Source organism: Rhinichthys klamathensis, unplaced genomic scaffold (genome assembly GCF_029890125.1).
Source record: "Rhinichthys klamathensis goyatoka isolate OS25496 unplaced genomic scaffold, OSU_Roscu_1.1 h1tg000059l_1, whole genome shotgun sequence".
Taxonomy (NCBI): domain Eukaryota; kingdom Metazoa; phylum Chordata; class Actinopteri; order Cypriniformes; family Leuciscidae; genus Rhinichthys; species Rhinichthys klamathensis.
Genome location: NW_026606604.1, coordinates 7171702 through 7196615, shown reverse-complemented (window position 1 = coordinate 7196615; position 24914 = coordinate 7171702). Strand labels below are relative to the sequence as shown.

Sequence of the window (24914 nt, the reverse complement as noted above, 5' to 3'; positions counted from 1 at the left end):
ATGGTGATGCTCCAGAGCGGTGTTTTTGAAAATCTGGTGAGAACTATAATAATAAATGCATCTCTTTCACAGTGAAGCATGGATGAAAAGCTGTCGTTGTGTGGGGAGCCTTTTTAGCTGCTGGTATTGGTGAGTTACTTCACTGTGAAAAGTCATTTAATGCTTTGGAGTACAGGAGAATGTTGCAGAATGGCTTGCTTCCCACAAATGAAAAGTTCTAAAGAGGAATGATCAGATGTTATTTTTCAACGAGACAATGCTCATGCCCAAATTACAAAGACAACTAAGAAGTGGCTTGAGAACAAGTCCATCAGGCTCGTGTTTTGGCCTGGCCAGAGTCATTATTATTAAATATTTGGTCTCACATTAAACTCAATCTAACTGGGAGACGTTTTTCAACTACTCATGAACTGTTTAACATTGAGTGGAACAACATGACTCTTCTTCCTGTAGAAAGCTGTCTGTAAGTTGGGAAAGGCTATTCCGTGCTGTTACTTTATCTACACCATTTGTGCAATTCTTGCTAATTTCCTGACCAGTAATTTCTAGTTAAAATGGTTAAAGGGGTCATATAATGCCATTTTTGTACAAGCTAGTGTGATTCTTTAGGGTCTAAATTAAAAGTTTGTAATATACTTTAATTACAAATTCTCATTAGTATTGTAAGAAAACACTTATTTTACTTGGTCAAAAACAGCTCTGTTTTCAGCACGCCGTTTCAGTGCATATGCCTTTAAATGATAATGTGCTTTGCTCACCCCGCCTCTCTGTTCTGTGCGTACACCGTTTGTAACACAATACACAATAACCATAACGCGTTGTTCAGTATAAACGTGGGATTATTAATTAAATTGAGAACATCATACATAGAAAACATGCCGTAATGTACCCTAAGTGTAAACCTTAGACGCATTCATTGTGAAGCATGCAGCTAGCGATTTGCAAAGATTAATATAAATATTAATATAAAGTTTAATAAAACGTTACACTCACTTCAGTTGTTCTTGAGGTTCAGCAGGAACACAAATAGCTGGTACCGATCCTTTTTTCATGAGCAGCTTCTTAGCAAATCCAGCTTTATACTGACCCTCGTTTATAAAGCAGTCTGGTCAGAAATGATTTGCGCAAACATGAGAGCATTGACGTTGCTCGTGGGGAATATTCCCTTCGAAAACAAAACTCAGCCACTGCGTCTTCAGTGGTTCGGATTTAGGAACATTAAAATGACTGCTGTGTTCGTTATTACACCCAAGAACAGAACACCACAATCGCTTAGACGCCATTCTGCTCATAGACAGCTCCAGCATATCAACAATGACCTCGCCGGTCCGCGCGGACTATGATTGACAGCTCGCTCACGAGCGAGGGCGGGTCTGTGTTGAAACGTTGCTGTCAATCAACAATAGTGGGAGGGGCGTGCGAGCGTGTGACGTCACAAGGTCGAACGGCTTGATTTGAGGCAGGGGAAAACATATAAGGAGATTAAAACAAAAACACTGGATAGATTTTTATCATTTTATGATGGTTGTGTACAGGCACTGCCAACACACATTTCAGTACAATCAACTTGTAAAAGTGCATGTACCATTATATGACCCCTTTAAGACCATTAAAAGACCACTAATTATTTTGCCATTTTTGCCCAGGAGTGTATAGGGAGAGGATTACAGGTGAGGGATCCTCCCTAGAGCCGAGCTGCACTGAGAGGCAGGTGGACCAGGACAGAGCAGGCAGCTCTTCTGGTGGTGAGGAGTTGGCACTCACTATGGAATTTTTGCCAAGTAAGAAATGTTCCTGAATCAACATATTTTGTTGCTAACATTCTTGTCTGGAAAATTGAGTCCTAAACCTTCTCATAACTTATCACTAAAATCAGAGGGAAATGATAAGTGAATAACACTGATGTAGAAACACCTAACCCTGGTTGTAAGCCTAAACTTGACATAAACTGTAAACTTGTCCCTCATATCTAATTGGTTGATTGGAATGTTGTTCCAGGACCAACAAAGATGTTGATCCAGTAACACGTACTTGGTGAAACATCACGTTCACTGGTGGGGAGTTGGCACTGCGGCCCACCTCATGTGTTTGAGGACACAGCAGGTTTCAACTCCTGGAGTGTCTTGGCTAAGTTCTTCTTTTCCTGGTTCAGATGCCCTAGAAAACGAGTATGAAGGAACAACGGTTTGATTGGACACTTATTTTATGTCTCTGAGTTATTTTTCTCTTAAACAAACTATGGTAACATATGCCAGACAAGCTGTTACACATTTCAGCACATCTGTTTGTTTGATTTCATATTTTACACATAATTTAACACATTAGTGATATTTCCTCATAAAATAAGGTTGCAAAATGGGGTTTTCACAATGATGCCTTAAAATAACCATTTTGGGTTCCCCAAAGAACCTTTAAATGGTAGGCAATTTTCAGAGAGGCTAGCAATAGCCAGCTTTGAAAGCATAACTGGTTTGGGGGGGAAAATCACGCCTCCTCCAAAACAAATGAACGTAAATTCGAGTCACGAACCGCTGCGAGTATTACGTCATGGGTTTCCATTTCTTCCAAATGACAGAAGTTATGGCGTGAATGCGGCACAAGCTCGTTGTTTTTGGTTCAGGAGGAACTGTAAAAGGTGGCTGCTGTTCGATGACTGATGTCTGTTTAACTCTGCATAGCATGAAACCCGCTGATGACGTGTGATGTGGTCCTACGCCTCCTACAGAAGATATATATACAAATAAAATTTACATTTAAACCACTAAACTTATGACTGCTATCAGGATGTGAAGAGACATCCACCCAGCATAACAAAAAATGTTTCTGAAATTCTGGATAGTGGATTCATTTTCTGGAAGTGGATAGTTCATAAAAAATTTGAGTGTTTTATAATTTAAAGAACCTTTTTTCTATTATAATTTTTTTATACTATAAAACAGTCCAGAGCACTGGCATAATGCTACTCTAAATGAAGTGCTTTAAGACCCCTAAGAAAATGAGTTACAACGCAGTTTGCATCCGATACCAAAAAAAAGTTTTACTGTTTATACTTTGCATTTTAGTTAATGATTTCCTGTCTGTGGAAGAAGAGCAGACACCTGAATGTTTCTGAGGGTTCCCGGCTACAGCAAGAGTTAAGGCCACAGACAGTGCTGCCTCCTCTCCAATATCTCCCACCTTCCAGTGTACAGCATGACTACCGTACCATAGCCAGTTTAGTGATGATACATCATATCCTGTTAAAGGTATCTATTTGAAGACATAGTTAGGCTTACATAAATTAGGCTAAAGGCAAAAAATGTATTATTGTCCTTCTAGATTCCATGTTCCTTATGAAAGCTTTTAGACTTCCAATTCTTTATGGCCTGTTAATTAGGAGTGTGGTCTTCAGGGCCTCTGATGCTCCATTTCAGTAAACAGAAACTCAAAATTTGGACTGTAAGTATTTTTAATGAGTAGAACTAAATTGATCAAGGAAGACAAAATTTGACTTTGTGGAAAAACAAATTCAATATGCCACAACATGAAAAAAAGCAAAAATTATATATATATATATATATATATATATATATTTGTGTGTGTGTCACGTTAGGCTGCAGGGAAGCGCACGACACAGGAGATTTGGTGAAATAAACTGAATATAATAATACAGCAATTACTCAGAACACAACCATTAAACATTGACCAGACCGGATGAACTAAGGAAAACTTATATAAAGCAGGGATAGTGAGTAGCACAGAAACAGGCGTGGGAACTAATTAACAGCCAGGGAACACAGGAAAATGGGAAACGATCAAACAGAGTGAAAACGAAACTAAAACAGGACATAACTGAGCAAAACCGTTACAGTGTGTGTACTATAAAACATCTACACATACCTGTTAAATTGTAGCGTTTTGAAACTTAATCCAAGATAAATCATGTCAGATATTTTCCCACCTTTAATGTGATAATTTAAACCAACAAAATTCAAGTACAAACAAATAGAAAAAGGCAAAACAGAAAAAAAAAAAAAAAAATCTCTTTAACTAATACTTTAATACAGAAGCTAGTCTTTTTTAAGAAGAATTTTTCAAAGAATTTTTCCCTTGGCTCCATGTTAGCCTGTCCTCCCGGGTAATAAATATGCATAATAAAAATGTACCTCGCTGCGGTATCTCACACTGTCACCCCGCACTCTCTCTCTCTCTCTCTCTCTCTCTCTCTCTCTCTCTCTCTCTCTCTCTCTCTCTCTCTCTCTCTCTCTCTCTCTCTCTCTCTCTCTCTCTCTCTCTCTCTTTTTTGCTGTCCTGTAATACGCACTCTCTCTCTCTCTCTCTTTTTGCTGTCCTGTAATATTACTATTAAACATGTTGTCATGTCACGTTATCCACCCCCCCCCCCCCCCCCCCCCCCTAAAACAGTTCACCCCACATAGACCCAGTGGTCTTTTATAGCATGATTTATTGTAATGTATGAAATGAATGTTTATTTCCTATCGGTATCAACCATAGTTTACTTTCCGAAGAGACTATATCTTCTGAAAGAACAGAACAAAAATTATAATGGATGTTTTTGGCCCTTAATGGTTAGTAAATCATTTTAGGCACTCAAGGCTGTGACTATAGTAATGCTGTACCTACTGTAACAACAGAGCTTAGTCATGAGTATGTTTACAATATAGCTCAACGTCGTACATCGTTTGATTTTAGACAAGGGTAAGCAGAGTCAAATAGTAGATCCAGTCAACGTGAAGGGATATTAATCCGCCAATAGAGGGAGCACTTCTAAATCAGTAGTTTTTTTTAACCTGACAACCAAAATTGTGGAGATTAAATTTTCACATATTACAACAGTATATAAAAATATTTGAAATAAATGCTGTACTTTGAACTTTCTATTCTTCAAAGAATCTTGAAAAATGTATCCGTTTCCATAAGAAAATTGCAGCACAACTGTTTTCAACATTGAATGAATGAGGCATTTATATAGCCCTTTATGTACACCCAAAGCGCTTTACAATCATGTCATTGATTATAATAATAAGTATTTATTGAGCAGCAAAGCAGAATATTAGAATATTTCTGAAGGATCATGCTCTGCTTTGTCACCACAGGAATAAATTGCACTTTAAAATCTATTAAAATAAAATAAAATAATTTTAAATTGTAGTATTGCAATATTACTGTTTTAGCTTACTGTATTTTTGATAAAATAAATGCAGCCTGTGTGAGCAAGAGACTTCTTTCCAAAACATTTAAAAAATCCCAAACTTTTGAACGGTGTGTCCAGGGCAGCTCTTTTATTTACTTGACTTGTGGCTCACGATTACAGACCTGTGACCCTTGTGACTTTAGCTGTCTCTATTATATGTTCCTCTTTGTTTATCGTCCGGTGCTTTGCCCCTGTCCTTGCACAGCTGACAGCTCTATGCCCGAGAAACCCTATCAGATGTCTGGCTCTGTTCCTCCGGGGGTCTCTGGTTATTGATTTCTGCAGTGGACTATATGCACTGCACATGGATCAATACTTCTACAAATGGTTTTTAACTAAAATTGTTTCATCTAGATATTAGTAAAGGGCCATTACCTTTTCTCTCAGAAAACAATTTGTTGTTAAATTGTGCGTATAATTGAAATATTAACTGTATCGAAATGATTTGACTTCATAAAAGCCTAAATGCTTATAATTTTATAAACATTAATATTTTGGTAAAACGTGTGTATTATTAAATAAGTTATATACAGCTGTTTAGATAATCATTTATACAGTTGTTTAAATGTTTATTTAAACACTCACCCTCATGTTCTGAACCTTTAGGTGAATTAATTTCTTCTGTGAAAGACAAAAGAGATATTTTGAAGAATGTTAGAACTAAACAGTTTTGGGTTTCCATTGACTTCCATTGTATGGACAAAATATGTTTCCACTGACTTCCATTGTATGGACAAAAACTACAATGGATGTCAATGTGAATGGAAACTGTTTGGTTATCTTCTTTTGTGTTCAGCAGAAGACAGAAATGCATAGAGGTTTGGAATGACGTGAGGGTAAGTAAAGGGTGACAGAATTTGTATTTTTGTGTGAACTATCCCTTTAACTTATATTGAACCCGTAATATACTTTTAACAATTGTTTTTTTAAAAGTAACAATTGACTGTGTAATCTCAGTTCGTATTAAATTTCAAACACAACCTTGATCTTTGCTTGTGAAATATAATCATGATGCTAGTCATCAGGTATTGTCACCATATGCAGTGTCATTAGCACGCCGCGTCTGGCTATAAATTACCTACACAATGCAGGTCATGCAAGGATGGCAGTTATTGGAATGGCAGCAATGTGGCAGAGCGCTAGTCTCTCCGAGCATTTGGCAAGTGTGTGACGCTTTGATCATCTGTCACCTCAGAGGGGGCTATCTGCCTTGTGCCAAGTCTCTAAAATTGTGGAGGGAAACAGAGATAGACATTGGCTCCAAACATCCTGCATTCTCCACTTCCTTCCTGCGCTGGCCCACATTGTCAAGCTTCCTCTTTCTCTTCCCCAGCCAATCGCAAAGCATTGCTTTACAGATAAACCCCTCCCACCATGTGGAAACGGTCAGAGTAAGGCTGGTTCGCGCTATTACTCAGTCTGATAGTCTCTCTGGGGATTGATATGTGATTGATGGAGGCGTCCATCCCTTTCAAACCGGTGTTAAATGGGATAGCAACCCAACCTGGGTGATGAGTGAAGCAGCATGGGTTCAGGAAATCTGGTACGCTGTAGCATCTGCGTCACACCAGCCGAGCTCCCCTCAGTCAACCCTAAAACAGAAGGAAAATAAATAAAGAATTCCACCCAGAGCTTATTAGGCTCCTAACACATCTTGGTTATGACAGACAGATGGTTTAATTTACTGTCACGGCACGCTCAAGACCCCCTGGTCCACCGTCTCTCTCACGGCGGCCTTCTAAAACATGTAAACATCTTGGCTGGTGTCTGTTGAACATGCAAAGTACTATTCAAATCAAGTCAATTCAGACACATTAAAGTCGGCATGAAAAGGAAGTTCTACCAGAAAGACTCGGAAGGCGAGATGATATCACAATGGCATTTATTAATTAATAGACCAGAAAATGAAAACAGAAATATTGGATGGTAAAGTTCTTTGGCGCAGGCCCCGTCCGTATTTCACATTCGGAGGGTAACGGACTCTGCATATCCTGCCTGAAGATGAAGGCAGGAGGGCAGCCGACCCCCGGGGAAATATGGACAGGGACCAACCTGGTGGTGGTGGGGAGGATGGAGGTGGATGTTCGCGTCATAATCTGCGAACTCAAACTTGTGTAAGTAACTATCTTTTATACTCCAAATATTAGATAGTGATTGGATAGACCAGAAAGTAATGAGTGACGTAACATCGAGTCTTCCTGGCAGAACTTTACGCTAAAGATTTCAATTATGATAGTATTTTCTTCCCTATTCTGATTGTGTATATGCGAGTGAAACGTCATCTCGAACAAGACAAAATTTAGGGTGGGGCTTGATATTGTCTATTGGAATTGATTGGATGGTTGTGGTTTGCTATTGGTCGATCTCATGTGACTGACAGGTTGTCCCGCCCTCACGCCAGTAAACACGTCATCAGAGAAGAGAAGAGATGTCGCTGCAAGAGGAAGGGGAGTTTTTTGATTAAAGATTATGAGGGCACATGAATTAAAATAAAACAATGATGTACACGGATAGATCATTTATAATAAATATTGCAATATTCCATTAAAAAACAAGAATTGTCAATTTAGATTTCGTGGTGACTTTAAGAGAGCTTGGAGTAATTGCTGGAAATGTTATTTCTGCAGGCTTAAAAGCCAATATTACAAATTTACTGTATTGTAGATTTGATTTTAGTTCTATTCAAACAGTTGACTTGAGTGCCAAAGTGTGACCGTGCATTTTCATTTCATGATTTCCAATGCTGAAGTGAAAATGCACATTCTTAGTTGGCAGTGTTGAATATAGACCTCCTTGAGTTCATCATGGCAGGAGCAGAGAGACAGAAACAGGATATCCATGACTAGCATCATCCTGTTTCACTACTGCTTATCTGGAGAATGCTCTCTTCAGCCAACACTCAAACTTTACTGAATGTAAAAAACTGCAGATGAGGTGAACAAATAGGCTTCTAATTTCAGCTCAAAGTATGTCTGAATCTTCTGCCATTGGGAATATGATGCAAGTTTGAAAAGGTTAGACTGTGGATATGGACTGATTTAATCATTATGTGTCACCCAAAATGTATTTGGACATGGTTGGTTCACTTAAAAATTACAATTCTGTCATCATTTAGTGTGTCACAATATGTGTGTAACAATATGTGTAACCAAACAGATGATGGACCCCATTGACTTCCATAGTTAAAAAAATAAAAAATAAAAAAATAAATAAATAAAAAAAACCCTATGGAAGTCAAGCTGTTTGGTTAACAACATTCAAATAGGCCTACATTTGTTACAGTAAAAAAACATAATATTTTTAACGTTTTAATATGCTTGGGATATGTAAATGCGAAAGTGATATGGTAAATAATGACAGAACCTTTTTCGTTATAGGCCTGCCGTCCAATATACACATAAGTTGCGTCTCAAATGACACACTATACACTACTGTATGTACTTATGCACTATACTCCGTGTAGTGTATGAATTTTATACGTTTATTTTGTCATTGAACATAGTAGTCTGATGCCCCTCCCCCTCCCCCTCCGCTATGCAAATAAAGTTGTAACAGTCAAGTGCATGAAGTGTCCAACATTAGGCTGCGTCCGAAATCGCATACTCTCTTACTTCTTTTGAGTAATTACTTCGCTATCGCTAAAAAAGTATGTTCTATTTAGTATGAAAGTGTGTAATATGTAATCTGGACGTACTACTACATTTGTCATGTTGCCCTTAGCACATGTAGCCTACTATACCAGCATCAGTTGTGTTGCTTCACTGCCATTCATAAATCCTCTCCCGTGGCCTCATGGGATAGTAAAGTGTCCATATGCACACTTCAGAATCTCGCTTGAAGAAGTAGGCTAGGTTATCTGGGTACTTTTTGCCTACTTTTAGGAGTAGCCTAGCCTATAGCCTACTGTGAATTAAGACAGGCCTATACTTCTTTTGTCATATACTGTTTTTCGCCTATGGTATGCGATTTTCTGATGCAGCCAACATCTATATTTGTTCCATATTTTTTAATACTATATGTGGACTATTGTCATGTTCATTGTTTGTAATGTGACTCATAGCTTAAAAAATAAACAATAAATAAATAAATAAAATGAAGTGTCCAAAATTCCACACTTCGTTTTTTTCCGTTAAATACGTGCATCCTCCGGGTATTTAAAGTGCACTTTTTCTTTTTGGAATTTTCAGTGTGAACACATTGCGTCATAGTAGCGCGAACGCTACGTAGTTCGCTACGTTAGCGAACTTTGGCTAGCTTGAAAATCCAATTTTTTGCTCACTGAAATGCTTAAAAAAACTATTGAAACATATTAACTTATTTGAAAAAGAATAGCCTACTTAGTTGAGAACCCCTCTACTTTTTTGTTTTGATATTCCCCCTCATATTTCGCACCCTGACGTAGCTAATCTGCTACATTTTGCGGCCACTATATATTACGTCCTCTGGGTGTTCCGGGTGTCAAGTCAGCAGCGCAATATACGGAACATCTAAAGCAGGAAGACACAGTGAGAGAGAGAGCGAGAGAGCGAGAGGGAGGGCGCGGGGAGGGGAGAACGAAAAGAAGAGGTGAAAGAGCGAATGAGGAGAGCAGCAGCACACGGATCAGTCACTCTCCACTGGTGCTCCAACCCTGGAAACACCATCCATTCATTATATCGCCCGTGATTCTGCTATGCGCATCGGATGAGGAGACGCCACTTGCGCTTTGGTTTTGGATTGGTGTTTAATCTTGTACTGTGCATCGCTGGACAGGATGGAGCATTGGAGACAGTGTGCGTTATGGCTGATCAATTGTAAGGTGCTGCCACCGAACCATCGGGTGACATGGGAGTCCGCTCAGGTGTTCGACCTGGCCCAGACCCTGCGGGATGGGGTCCTCCTGTGCCAGCTCCTAAACAACCTAAGACCCCAGTCCCTCAACCTGAGGGAGATCAACCTGAGACCACAGATGTCACAGGTAAGAGATGCACGAAGGCAAGAAGTTGTATGTTTACAGTAAGAATTTAATAGACTCAATAATAACAGAGTTAAACGCATTTGTTTTTTGGAAACATACGGTGTCATGTCTATGAAAAAGGTGGTGTTACTGCTTTATAGCTACTTGCACGTGAAATATTTTGCAACAGAAAGTTGATATTTTGCCAATGCTGTACCGTTATTTGTGTGCTGAATTCTGCCCCCTATCGGTGAATGTGAGCAACGCAGGAACACTATGAAGAGAGATTTGTTAAAGTGCACTCAGTCATTTTTCTTCATTTGAAACGTTTTACAAAGGAAACAGTACTTTTTAAAATATGATTAAAATAATAATAAAATTCCAATCACATAATAAAATAAGAATTTTAATTCTGGTCTGAGTTGCTACTGTTAATATTGATAACAACAACATCAATAATAATAATGATAATAATATGTTTAATATAATATTAATATTATGTATTAAGCCTACTTTCAGCCAGGGTTTAAGATGCTTTTCCATACATAACAATACAATTATAAAGTAAAAAAACCCTATTATGTTAGTATAAGGGCTGGCTAAACACAAACAGAAAATTACTGAGTGCACCTTTAATATAAGGAGATTTTTCCTTTGTAGTCTAAATAGCCATCTATGAAAGAGAATGTATGTGTAATGATTCCAGCTAGCACTAAGCATGAAAAAAGTATATTATATTGTGTATATTACTATATGTATATTACTATATTTATATATATTATATAAACGTGTGTTTGTTTGTGCACGTCTGTGTACATATACACGCACACACATGCACACACACATATTTATATATATATATGTGTGTGTGTGTGTATTGTGTAACAGTATACATATTTATAATAAATACAGACATAGTCAGGATAAATATATATAATAATATATATGCACAGACTTATATTATGCAAACACAAACTTTTATGTTAGATGCGATTAATCGATTTGACAGCCCTAAATTGAACCTTATAGAACATAGTGCTTTTTAATGCATTGTTTGACTAAAACCATGAATCTGGCTTTTTGGTTCCGGTTAGGATCAGGATCAGGGTCAGATGAAAGCTGTTTTAGTCAGGTCTCGTTCGCTGTACCCTGTCAGGTGAGAACAGGATTAGTTTCAGTGTCTGCGGGAAGCTGCTTTATTGAAAACAGCGGCCTCTGAAATATGTCTGTGTTTTCTAACACCATCTGCTCAAAGTCTGGACTTGATTTCATGTCCCCCTCACATGAGGTGAAAGCTGCCATCAACACAGTGACATTTCATAGAACTGACAAATATAGTATTCACAGTCACCTTTAACAAACCTTATTTTTAAGCACACGGGTGCTCAGTAACTAGACAGCCACACATGCACTTTGCATTACATTTGTCAATGTGGCTCAGTCACAGTGAGCGGATTCCAAGAAGCATTTACAAAAAGTCAATAGAATTAGCTTTTAGTTTTCAAAACACAGGCCTTGTTCGGTTCACTGGTTTACTGACAATTAGAAAAAACACAATGTTATATAGATTATATAAATATTCTGTGGAAGTTTGACATATGATCAAAATGACAGCATACGTCATTCTGGCTTTGAGGCATCCCCTTGCTTCTGGTTACATCAGACAGGCTGCTTTGTTTTCCTTTGGTTTGTTATATCACAGTTTCTTTTTTTTTGAGTACATGATTTTCATCTGCACTGACATGCGTAGATGTGTCTCCATTCACCAAAGGAAGAACTCCATAGAGAACCCTTACAGAAAAAACACATGAATTTCACATGTTATCACATGTTTTCCACATGTGCCCACATGTGACCACATGTGACCACATATGCCCACATGTGACCACATATGAACAACATGTCATCACATGTGAACAATGTTTCACCACATGTGAACAACATGTCACCACATGCAGTAATGTTCGACCACATGTGAACAACATGTCACCACATGCAGTAATGTTCGACCACATGTGAACAACATGTCACCACATGTGAACTTAATGGAACACGTGGCACATGTGGAAAACATGTTATAGGTAATAATGTGGAGCTCATGTGAAATATATTTGCACGTTGTAATAGGTTTTAACATGTGAATTATGTTACCACGTCACAAATACTGTACATTTTTAGCTTCAATAGCCTTTTTCACACAAAATGCATAGAACATAAAGCTTATAATGCATGTGTATTTACTAACACTTATATACACGTATAGTTTTTAATGAGTTTTTGCAATACTTTTATTTCAACACTGTTTACCATTTCTAAAGCTATATTGTAAATATATTTTACATAATCAACAGTATATTATATTTGATATAATCAATAGGCTACTGCAAGCACGTTTTCAAATAAAATAAAGTGGATATTAAACTTTTCATTTTAAGTGCTGCATGATTTTGACGTGGTTTAATCAATGCCGTGCGCGTGAACTTTCGAGTATTTCAAACACTGGAGCGGCCGGCGCGCAGAGTTGCCATGGAAACGGCGCGGGACCACTGCTACTGGTAAGCAACAAAACTCCCTCTCTCGATGTTGTTTAAACTTTTCACGGCTTTTTCCAGGTGAGATTAGTCTCTAAAATCACACGAATAATACTCACAACTGTTTTTGACATTTCTCTTACTTGTAATTGACACGATTCTGTTAAAAATTTACATGGTGTAGTGTCTTCGGAAAAAGTCCGTTAGGATCTCAACCGTTTTCTGAAGAGGTAGCAGCTAGCTAGGCTAACGTAATGTTAACTCGGTTGAACTTTTATTTATTAAAGTTTGGGCTTTTAATCACCTCTTATGTGTAGATGAGAGGTTTTGTAAAGGTTTTACTTGGAAGTGAGCTAATTTATTTAACACAAACGTAAACATAACGTATCGGTGATGTTACTTTCAGGAGCAAGAAAATTGGCTGAAACTAACGTTAGCTCAATGGTAACGTTAAACACATTTTGATTAAAAAATGTTCTGTGATTTCAGTAGTAACAAAATAACCCATAACAGAGAGAAAGCTCCACGACTTCAACATTTCTGGAGAAAGCTGCTGCCGGAGAAGTAACGTTAGGACACAGGTGAGCCGAGGAAGCTCATTAAATAACCTCATTTTATTTCTCAATTTGTTTTTTTAAATTGTTTATTTTAAGAAGGTTTTGACATCCAAACGAAGTTACACCGTATGAGCAAAATTAAATGAATAAGTAAACCCAAAAACAAATTCTGTTATCCTAGTTAAGAAATTATATTCTGTATATTCTTTAAATTCTTTCTCTTTTCTGCATTTCACCTCTGCTGTAGCTTCTTTCCTTTCAATAAACCTGGCATTGCATTGTTGGCTCAGTGACAAATGGCTTGTTGTGTTCTTAGATCCTTCAGTGCTGATGCCCTTCAACGGAGCGGAGTGGAGCTGATCTTCATCTCTAAAGCACTATTGATGAACCATATGATTAGTAAGTAAAACGCCAAACATACACTAATGTCAAACATACACTAATTGTCTTGGTACAAATGTTTATGTCTCTTTCTCTTATGTTCACCAAAAAACATTAAAAACAATAATATTGTGAAATAATATAAATAAATAAAAACTGTTTTCTATGTGAATATATTGTAAAATGCAATTACTTCCTATGATCAAAGCTGAATTTTCAGCATCACAGCTTCACATCATCCTTCATAAATTATTCTAATATGACGATTTGATGCTCAAAAAAACATTTATGATTATTATCAGTGTTGAAAACAGTTGTGCTGCTTCATATTTTTGTGTTTTTCAGGATTATTTGATGAATAGAAAGGTTAAAATAACAGCATTTATTTGAAACAGAAATCCTTACTCTCTCTTTTGATCAATTTAATGCATCCTTGCTGAGTAAAAATATGAATTTCTTCTTTTTTTTCTGTTCATTTTTAAATCTATCATTGACCCCAAATGTTTGAACATTAGTGTAAACTACCCTTCATATGTTTGTGGTCTATTTAACAATGAATCCTGGAGGGGAAAAAATGGTTTAAACTGTTACAATGGTTTACACAAACACATTAATCAGCACAACTGTTTTCAACATTGATAATAATCAGAAATGTTTTGGATGTTTACATGGTAAGAATGTATAGAATTCAAATATAAAAAACACTGACTCGTTAGGTCATGTTTACTCATTAAAGTCAGATGATTTCCTATTAATTCAATAGAATATGGTGACTTCAATTTACATGACGTCATGAGCAATCAAGTCATTTATATAGATCAGTGAGTAGTGCCCAGCATATCCAAGTCCACTAAAGGAGATTTCTCGCATTTTACCCCTAAACTCTGGAATATGAAGGTAAAAGAGTATCAAGACTCGAGCATGAACAATAAATACTTGTATGCTAAAATTTACACTCACAGCTCCAAAGTGAAAACCTCACCTAATATGCAATAACGTTGAAAAGATCACGGTTTCTGTCCTGACGAAAATGTTCTATTTTTTATTTTATTTTTTGCTTTGCAGAACAAGTCTGTGACTGACTTAATGAACCCAGTTGCTTTGGATCATGCTCAAAGATGTAAGGGCTACAAAAAGTTAACCAGAACTCTTATGGACTCCATCTTCTCTTTCGAAGAGATGGCAGCATGAACGGAAAAAAAGGGGTTGTTGGTGAAAAAAGAGCCTTGACCTACAAAAGGTGCAGCTAATAATTGGTAAGCATGTCTGAATATCTTTTATCAATAGTTATTATATATGACAAGCGCTGAGCGCGTCCGTCAGCGCCAGCCATAGCGCGGAAAGCACAGTTTGAATCTGACAGTTATGTCACTTCATGTCAAACTTGTTTTCAAATTTTAATGTAATCAATCTCATTTCTTACAGACCATGTCAAAAAGAGGCACCCAGGCATCGGAGGCACTGAGATCAAGGTCTGCATGGCACAAAAGTTAAAAGATCTGAGGAGACGAGCAGAAAGGTAATATTCAGACGATCCAACATCCAAGTGTGATCCCCATGTGGTCTGTTCACATTTGCGAAACCGACATGCGCGAGGACTGATGACTCAGTTTATTCCTCAGTCTACATTGTGATCTAATCACAAACTGTCAATAGTTTTTTTTATAAATGAGACGCACCACTCGTCTTATACAGTTGTTTAAGCAAGATGTATTTCCATAGCATATTTACGTAAAACGTTTAATGACATAATAACATTACAAATGAATAATAATTAATTATTAAGCCCCATAAAAATGCTTTTCAGAAACCTACGGGGTGACGTCACGGACACTACGTCCATATTTTTTTTTACAGTCTATGGTTTGCACTGCCCTAATCTTTGATCTTTTTCTATCCCAAAACAGGATGCCTGCTGCAGGAGACACAAAGGACTGAGACAACACACTTTCACAAACGCACACCACACACACACACATGCGCGTATACCTGCGTTTTTTGCGGCTTTTTATGTATAATTTTAATTTGGTTTTGCTTTGTTTGTTTTAAACATTCAATTTGTATTGCATATTTTGAAATGAAATAAAAAGTGAAAAAAATTTTTTTTTGAATTATTTGTTTTAATGTTGGGAAACATTAGGCTATAGAGCCTACACAAGAACATGGTAGGCCTACCGTTTTCTGTGGTATATTGCTTAATGATTTTTACATGGATTTCACATGAAGTTACAGGTTTACATGGTGTGTAGCTTTAACATGGATTGTTGATGGGTTTCAAATGTCATTCTATGGGTTTCACATGAGATATTTTACATTTCACATGATATCTCATGGGTTTCACATGTGATTAAATGTTTCACATGGGAATTTTACGTTTCACATGTAAGCTCATGGATTTCACATGGGAATTTTGGGTTTCACATGCAATCCCATGGGTTTCACATGTAATCACATGGGTTTCACATGCAATCACATGGGTTTCACATGCAATCCCATGGGTTTCACATGTAATCACATGGGTTTCACATGCAATCCCATGGGTTTCACATGTAATCACATGGGTTTCACATGTAATCACATGGGTTTCACATGGGTTTCACATCCCATGGGTTTCACATGTAATCACATGGGTTTCACATGCAATCCCATGGGTTTCACATGTAATCACATGGGTTTCACATGCAATCCCATGGGTTTCACATGGGAATATACATGGGTTTCACATGAAAATGTTCCAAAACCACACGTTTCCCATGTGCAAATTACCTTTAACATGTGCAAAGCACATGTGTTCCACATATTTCACATGTTAAATTTCACATGTGCAAAATCACATGTCCACGTTGTCACATGGGATCACATGTGTTTTTGCACATGTGAAACTCATGTGGTTTTTCTGTAAGGGAACTAACGTATGCAAAAAAGGGAAAGAAAATGAGCAAATGGTCTGTGTAAACCAGTGTTTTGAGCGTGGAGGTGAAATTTCCATCTCTAAAGGGCAACATCTGAATCCTTGCATGAATTATTCATGACGTTTTTGGCAGCTATTTTATCAAAGACTCATTACAGCACATGGGACACAGACGCAGCCGTCCCGGGGGAACAGCTCAGACAAAAGCAGTGATGAGACCAAACTAAAAGCTGGAGTCCCCACCTCATCAGAGCACCTCCAGGGCCCAATGGGCACTTTGGGTTTCCCTTCACCCCACAATAACCTTGTAATTAAAACATAAAATACTATGAATATAATTCGTCCCTGAAATTTCTGCATTAATGTTGATATTCGGGGAAAGAAAGGTGGTGTTTTTGTGGGAAGGAGGGGTTAAACTATTTTACAGTTACATTTAGACAGGCAATTTTGAGGAAGATACCGTGAAACTAATTATATATGTACATATGTGTAATTGTACTGCCATTCTAAAGTCAGGGGTCGTAAGATTTCTTTAATTAATACTTTTTAGACTTAGATTGTTTACATTGTTAATTATTTTTATTTTAAATAAATGCTATTTTGTTAACTTTCTATTCATCAAAGATATATTAAACTGCACAACTGTTTTCAATATTGATAATATATGTAATGTTTCTTGAGCAGCAAATCAGCATATTAGAATGATTTCTGAAGGATCATGTGGCAATGAAGACTTTAGGCTTGTTCGTCTTGAACCAGCGCTGCACAGACCGATCGCTGAATTACATCAAAGTATCGCGAGAGCGATTAGAGAGAAGACGGCTCCATATGCTTTTGAATCGCTTTCGCGGTACTTTGATGTCATAAAGCGATTGGTCTGTGCAGTGCTGGTTCAAGTCGAACAAGCCTAATAGCTGTTCAATTAAACTTTGCCATCACACACACACACACACACACACACACACACACACACACACACACACACACACACACACACACACACACACACACACACACACACACACACACACACACATATATATATATACAGTATATATATATATATATGATGCGATCTGGGAAAACCCATCACATGATGAAATTTTACTTATTACAGGTTTGGATACCATATTAAAGCTGGTTTCAAGGCCTTTCCAAATCTGTTTTTATTTCTTTCATCGTTTGTCGGTAACAAAAGTTATGGTTAGGCCTATCTGAAGTGGCTGATCGCTATGATTTTCCAACGCATTCTCATCCCAAAGCGTAATATATTGACTCTTTTGACAAAGCGTCTATATCCAACGCACATGGCACCCTTTAGCGTCAATATAACACGCTTCGGTTTTGGGTAGGTTTAGGTCTGGGGAAGTGTTAGGGTTAGACCACTAGGAGGCGCCATATATCTGCGTCTCATATGACGCTAAAGGGTGCCATGTGCGTTGGATATAGACGCTTTGTCAAAAGAGTCAATATATTACGCTTTGGGATGAGAACGGGCTGGATTTTCAGGAACGGAATAAAAAAAAAAAAAGGTTTAATTAACTGTCACGTCCTGCTAGCGGGACAATTGGCGCTAGTTTTTTATTGCCTTTTTTTCATATCACACATATATACACATACATCCTGGTCAAGACAATCTCCTGAACTCCAAACTGAATGTCAGAATGGGAAAGAAAGGTGATTTAAGCAATTTTGAGTGTGGCATGGTTGTTGGTGCCAGACGGGCTGGTCTGAGTATTTCACAATCTGCTCAGTTACTGGGTTTTTCACGCACAACCATTTCTAGGGTTTACAAAGAATGGTGTGAAAAGGGAAAAACATCCAGTATGCGGCAGTCCTGTGGGCGAAAATGCCTTGTTGATGCTAGAGGTCAGAGGAGAATGGGCCGACTGATTCAAGCTGATAGAAGAGCAACTTTGACTGAAATAACCACTCGTTACAATCGAGGTATGCAGCAAAGCATTTGTGAAGCCACAACACGAACAACCTTGAGGCGGATGGGCTACAACAGCAGAAGATCCCACCGGGTACCACTCATCTCCACTACAAATAGGAAAAAGAGGCTACAATTTGCAAGAGCTCACCAAAATTGGACAGTTGAAGACTGGAAAAAATGTTGCCTGCAGGTCTGATGAGTCTCGATTTCTGTTGAGACATTCAGATGGTAGAGTCAGAATTTGGCGTAAACAGAATGAGAACATGGATCCATCATGCCTTGTTACCCCTGTGCAGGCTGGTGGTGGTGGTGTAATGGTGTGGGGGATGTTTTCTCGGCACACTTTAGGCCCCTTAGTGCCAATTGGGCATCGTTTAAATGCCACGGCCTACCTGAGCATTGTTTCTGACCATGTCCATCCCTTTATGGCCACCATGTACCCATCCTCTGATGGCTACTTCCAGCAGGATAATGCACCATGTCACAAAGCTCGAATCATTTCAAATTGGTTTCTTGAACATGACAATGAGTTCACTGTACTAAAATGGCCCCCACAGTCACCAGATCTCAACCCAATAGAGCATCTTTGGGATGTGGTGGAACGGGAGCTTCGTGCCCTGGATGTGTATCCCACAAATCTCCATCAACTGCAAGATGCTATCCTATCAATATGGGCCAACATTTCTAAAGAATGCTTTCAGCACCTTGTTGAATCAATGCCACGTAGAATTAAGGCAGTTCTGAAGGCGAAAGGGGGTCAAACAGTAGTATGGTGTTTCTAATAATCCTTTAGGTAAGTGTATATATATATATATATATATATATATATATATATATATATATATATATATATATATATATGATGGCAAAGTTAGTTTTCTGACGGCCTATATAGGCTATTAATACTGTTGTTCAAATTTTTGGGCTCAGTAAGATTTTGAGTGTAGCCTACAGTTAAAATAGTAATATTTATTTTTTCTTTTGGTTTCTATTTTAATTTATTTTACAATTTATTTATATGATTTATATATTTTAATATATTTAATAAATAATTTATTATTTAATATTATATTATATAGGCTAATCAGCATAGAAATGAAACAGCAGTCTGCGGATTCTGTCTGGGCCTATAGTACAGGTTTAGAACACAGAAGCTTTATGGGCAGGTTTGAAACGTGAAATGTGGAAGTGCAAGTTTGAGGAAGCCACAAAGCCAAGTGCCTTTCTCACGCACTGCGTTGATCAGACAGTGGCTGGGTTATGGGTTTCTTCCGTTTAACATGTGCACTTTTGTGAAGAGTGGAAGGAAATGGCAACAGGTGTTTGGCAGGGCGTCAGAACTTAGATATCAACAGATGTCAGTGAGAGTAAAGTTTGTAAGGTTTCATCATTAAACAGTGAAGTTATCTACAGTACATATGCAAATACTGTACGTAACCCTTTTACTTTTGTTCCCAGTTGTGTAAAACTTAAAAAATAAAAAGCCTGGCAAGTGAGTATTTCACACGGTCATTGTAATGCCGGATAGTCACTGTCTCATCTCTAGGTTGGAGGGGGAAACACGAATGTTGACGCCCACTCGTTGGGCAGATAGTTTCCGAGCATTGACGCTCGCTGGGGAAATGAGGAAATGGGATGGAGGAAGGAAATGAAACTAAACGTCTTCTAAAGACCCTTGACTGAGCCACGGTGAAACATCAGAACCTCTAGTGGCTCAGATCTGTCTCTTTTTTCAGTGAAACAGTCAAGCAACAAGCTCCTGTCTGAACACTGTCTCAGTTTTTGAATTTTTGCTGTAATACGATGTGATTTACAAAATGTACATGACAGATTCTGGGCCGTTTTTCAAATATATTCTTTAATTTTTTATGTCTAGTGTCCATGGAGAATCTGCCCTCCTTGAATAACACATATACTGTACTTTACATAGACAGTCTGTTAAAAGCTCCATGTGAGACCCTAAAGGGGTCAGAGACTGGTCAGAGCATCATATGTGTGTGTGTTTGAATGTTTGAAACAGCCATCCGTTTTAGTTATGTTACAGCTCCAGGGTTGTTTTAGTAATTCTCATTGTCAGACTGTGGATTTGTACATTTCAGACGGGGGGGCTAGATGCATTGGCTTCCAGAAAACCAAAGTTTTCATATAGTGTACAAGAGGAATAACTACTGAAGAAAATATGATTGTGCTTGCTCATGAAAAAGTCGCATCATGATGTCAGGGCCTTACTGTGCAGTTCTGGATATGTGTTTTGAGTGGTTGTCAGTAGGGCTGCGCGATCTAAATTACAGGATCTCAATGTCCTGTTTGGTTTATGGATGGAAATTGCTTCTGAAAGATAAGAATGTGCTTGATTATTAAGAGAGTTAGAATTTTAAAAATAATTCTGAATTTAACCGGTAGCCAGTTTAGCGAGACAAGAATGGGTGTAATGTGATTGAACCTTCATCTGCCTGTCAACCTTGCAACAGCATTTTGGACCATCTGTAGACGCATTAGAGAGGATTGGCTTACACACCATAGTATAAAGAGTTACAATAGTCTAGACAAGATCAAATAAATAGATGATTGATCTGTTTAAAATGTTTTGCATAGTGAAGCACTGCACTGTGTTCTATTACACAGACTACCCAGTGTTTTCAGTCTCGGAGCACATCGGTTCGCAAATCGCAATAAATGCCGCAATAAATCGCATCTCTGCATGTACTGAGTTTGGCGCTTATAATGTGTTATTATTATTATTAATTTGTAGGAATATTGATATATTATCAGAAAAGTTTTGACCAAATTGTGCAGCCCTACAAACAAGCACAGCGAACCTGGAGTGAAAATCACAATTCGATTTTCCCCCCAAATAATGTTACTCTAAAGGCCGTTAACCGTTAACTATAACGATAAATATATAGTGCTAAAAATCATTCTAAATAAAAGAATATAAAGAGTCCACACCACAACGACAATGGCACAGATAAATTATATCATTGGAATCACTTTCAAATCGATTTTTTTTTCCAGCTGATGAATGATAAAAACATTGACAATCAATCAGAATCCATCCTGCTTTAAAGACCAGAAGCATTTAAAGTGGAAGACGACAAAACTGCAGCACTCCCTTAATAAAGTTGGTGTGAACGGGCCTTGTCAGCCCTTTACTGACTGTTCATAGGTGGTTTCTAAGGTTCTCTGTGTGGTTATGTACTGGTAAGCGCATAAGTACATTATTTAAAGCCTCATTCGTGTCAGTAGCACGTTACATGCCGTCATTTAATACATAGGCTTAAAGGTTTGTTCATATCCCTAAAGTATGTTCAGTAGTAACACTGAAAGTCACTACATCACGGTACACAAATAAAACTATGCACAAACAGCATGTCATCATGCATATTAATGCACATTTTCAGGAGGCACAAATCTATGCAAGGTCTAGTAAGTCCAGTCAGATTGCTCTCTCTCTCTCTCTCTCTCTCTCTCTCTCTCTCTCTCTCTCTCTCTCTCTCTCTCTCTCTCTCTCTCTCTCTCTCTCTCTCTCTCTCTCTCTCTCTCTCTCTCTCTCTCTCTCTCTCTTTGAAACTGACCTTTCCTTCTGTCACCAAGGTAACAGGCTCTACTGTAAGTGGTTGGGGATCAGGATGAATAAAGATACTCTCTATAGACAGTGTGAATCACACATTTACAGTTCAGATTTGAACTGCACAAATGGATTTTTGCACAGTAATGTGTGAATTACGCTGGTCACCAAGGGACACGTGCACACATTAGGATTTGTAAATGAAGGCAGACATTTCCATTCTCGGCCAGAGCTCTTTTGTTGCAGAAAATCCATGATTATTATGTTTGGAAAACCTACCCAGCACTCTTATGAGATTTGAATTGTATTCGGAATATTGTAAAAGCATTTACCGTCTGCTCTGATGCCATTAAAGTGAACAGAGATGGTCATTAATAAGGAGATTTAATTGTAGTATCCAATTGTGCATCCATTTAAGTGGCCAATAAAACAGCAATATCCTATTTTGTGCTCACATGGCAGAACGACCTTTTTGATGATGACTACATGTAGAAAGTGATCAGTCAGCGGTGCTCACGTAAATGCATGCACACATCCTGCAGCTGTACTGCAACCTTTACTTTAGAGTAGACCCTCAGCGGAGCAATGACATCACAGCGCACAATGAAATGGGCATTATCTTGTCTCAGTCAGGGTAAAAATAGCCCATAAATGGGAGCCTGAAAAAATGCAGTGACTCTAGAAGAATTTTACCAGGATGCCAGAGAAGCACTAATATCAAATTACATTTAAAAGTGCTGATGCATCTGTAAATTGAAGCCCCTGAGATAAAATAAGAGAATTGACATTTTGAGTGCAGTTAAAGTGCATTCAGACACAATCTGCCAAAACGTATCACATGGATTGTCATAGATGACAATTTTAAGCTCTTTGTGAAGGGAACAGTCCTACTGCTTCCTTTAGAAGTACAAATTACACAGGTACACAAACATAACTTGGCATGTGCCCTGTACAGCATGGATCAAATTTGTAGTCTGGCTTCTGGAGGAAAAATGCTGTAATGTTATTTCGTAATTTTAGTGGAAAAAGAGGGTGCCACAGTAAAATCAATAAATACTACTACTAAGTACTTCTACTACGGCTACTACTATTAGCACCACCAATAATTATAATAATAATAATTGGTTGTCTGTAAATGTACTATGGTAATTTTTGGGGACAATACATTATGCACATTATATACCAGTTAAATTACTTAATACCTGAACTTTTATAGTAAATATTGTTGAAATAGTAAGTAAACTTAATTTCACTTTTTCAAGGTGACATGTATTATATTAAAAATCTAGTAATGTATCATTCCATTTACAGTAAAACTATAGAACTATACTATAATTTAAATATAATTCATGCATGTATGCAATGCATGTACTTTTATAGTAAAATATTGTTGAAAGTTTTCTTTGCAAGTAAAAAATGTCACCTTGAAATTGACGACATCACATTTGATTATATTTAATTTACACACATATCATAGTATGTACTAAAAAAAAACAAAAAAAAACCATGTTAAACAATAATGATAAGAGTGCAGTTGTTAGACCTTATGTTTAATTTAGAGAGTGGTGTCCAGATGTGTCTATTTCGTGTGGAAAAAAAAGTTTCTGTTAATATTGCTTTTGGGCTATTCAGAATGGAAGGACCATGGTGCGTTGTGTGAGACAGTATTTTTTTGTAGTGTGTTCTGTTACATGACATATTTTGTGCTGTTCTTCTGTTTGTAGTAGCACAGGCTGTGATACTGACCATCTCTCACATTGCCCTGACGGTTCACTTCTCCCAGTGTGGTGTGCAGTAACCCGTGTGCACTGCCCTGTGAAGGGCAATTCACCACGGATCTGCCAGTGATGACAATTTAGCCACCAGCCAGTGTTTATCCTCTGCCTCTCCTGTCCGTTTTACAAAATGCGATGCCATGTGCGGTTCAGAGCAAGCATCCATACTTAATAAGAACAATCAGTTGTTGCATCGGAAATACGCTAAGAAAATCTATACAAAGCATGTATCCAAGGTCACCATCGATTTCTTGGGGGTTAGAATATTGCTTTGTTAAACACCAAACTGCTATGAGAAAATGCTACGCACAGCTGACATATTTTATATAGAATCCCATAAGATGCTAACACAAGTGTAAGCTTTACCTTAGGTAAATAGATAGGCTGACATAGTTTAGCTGAAGCTTTTATCCAAAGTAACTTAGTGGCCATATTACAGGGACAGTTTCCCTGGAGCGCTGAAGGGTATATGGGATGGTGATAGATCATACAGTCGATCAGTTTGAACCTGTACCTTTTCAGCTGCTAGTTTAGATCTGTAACCACCAGGGTTGTGCTACATTTTGAACGGAAGAATTTACTCCCTTTGAAATCATGAGTGTGAATTTGAACTGAATTGGCCACACCCCATAGAAAGTTTAATTTGATCTATCTATCTATCTATCTATCTATCTATCTATCTATCTATCTATCTATCTATCTATCTATCTATCTATCTATCTATCTATCTATCTATCTATCTATCTATCTATCTATCTATCTATCTATCTGTCTGTCTGTCTGTCTGTCTGTCTGTCTGTCTGTCTGTCTGTCTGTCTGTCTGTCTATCTATCTATCTATCTATCTATCTATCTATCTATCTATCTATCTATCTATCTATACCTATATCTATCTATCTATCTATCTATCTATCTATCTATCTATCTATCTATCTATCTATCTATCTATCTATCTATCTATCTATCTATCTATCTATCTATCTATCTATCTATCTATCTATCTTCTAATCTATCTTCATTTGAATCAATTTTTGACTTCATTACATTCAAATTCAAAGTGCAATTCTGTATGCTGTTTACTACCTCAGTCCAAATTCAGGAATTTAATTACAACATAAAAGGCATT

At 37.6% G+C, this 24914-nt stretch overlaps 1 protein-coding gene across 2 annotated transcripts in view; it reads left to right on the top strand.

Annotated features, from left to right (window-relative positions):
- Window positions 1-9745: 9745 nt before the first annotated feature.
- The window catches only part of LOC130084048 (guanine nucleotide exchange factor VAV3), a 71157-nt gene continuing 55988 nt past the window's right edge, over window positions 9746-24914 (top strand). Inside the window, exon 1 of one of the 2 annotated variants that reach the window (XM_056249205.1) lies at window positions 9746-10151. In XM_056249205.1, the coding sequence (XP_056105180.1) occupies window positions 9948-10151 (204 nt within the window). In that variant the 5' untranslated portion in view covers window positions 9746-9947. The remainder of the gene's footprint in view (window positions 10152-24914) is intronic. The other variant, XM_056249206.1, reaches the window with a different exon arrangement.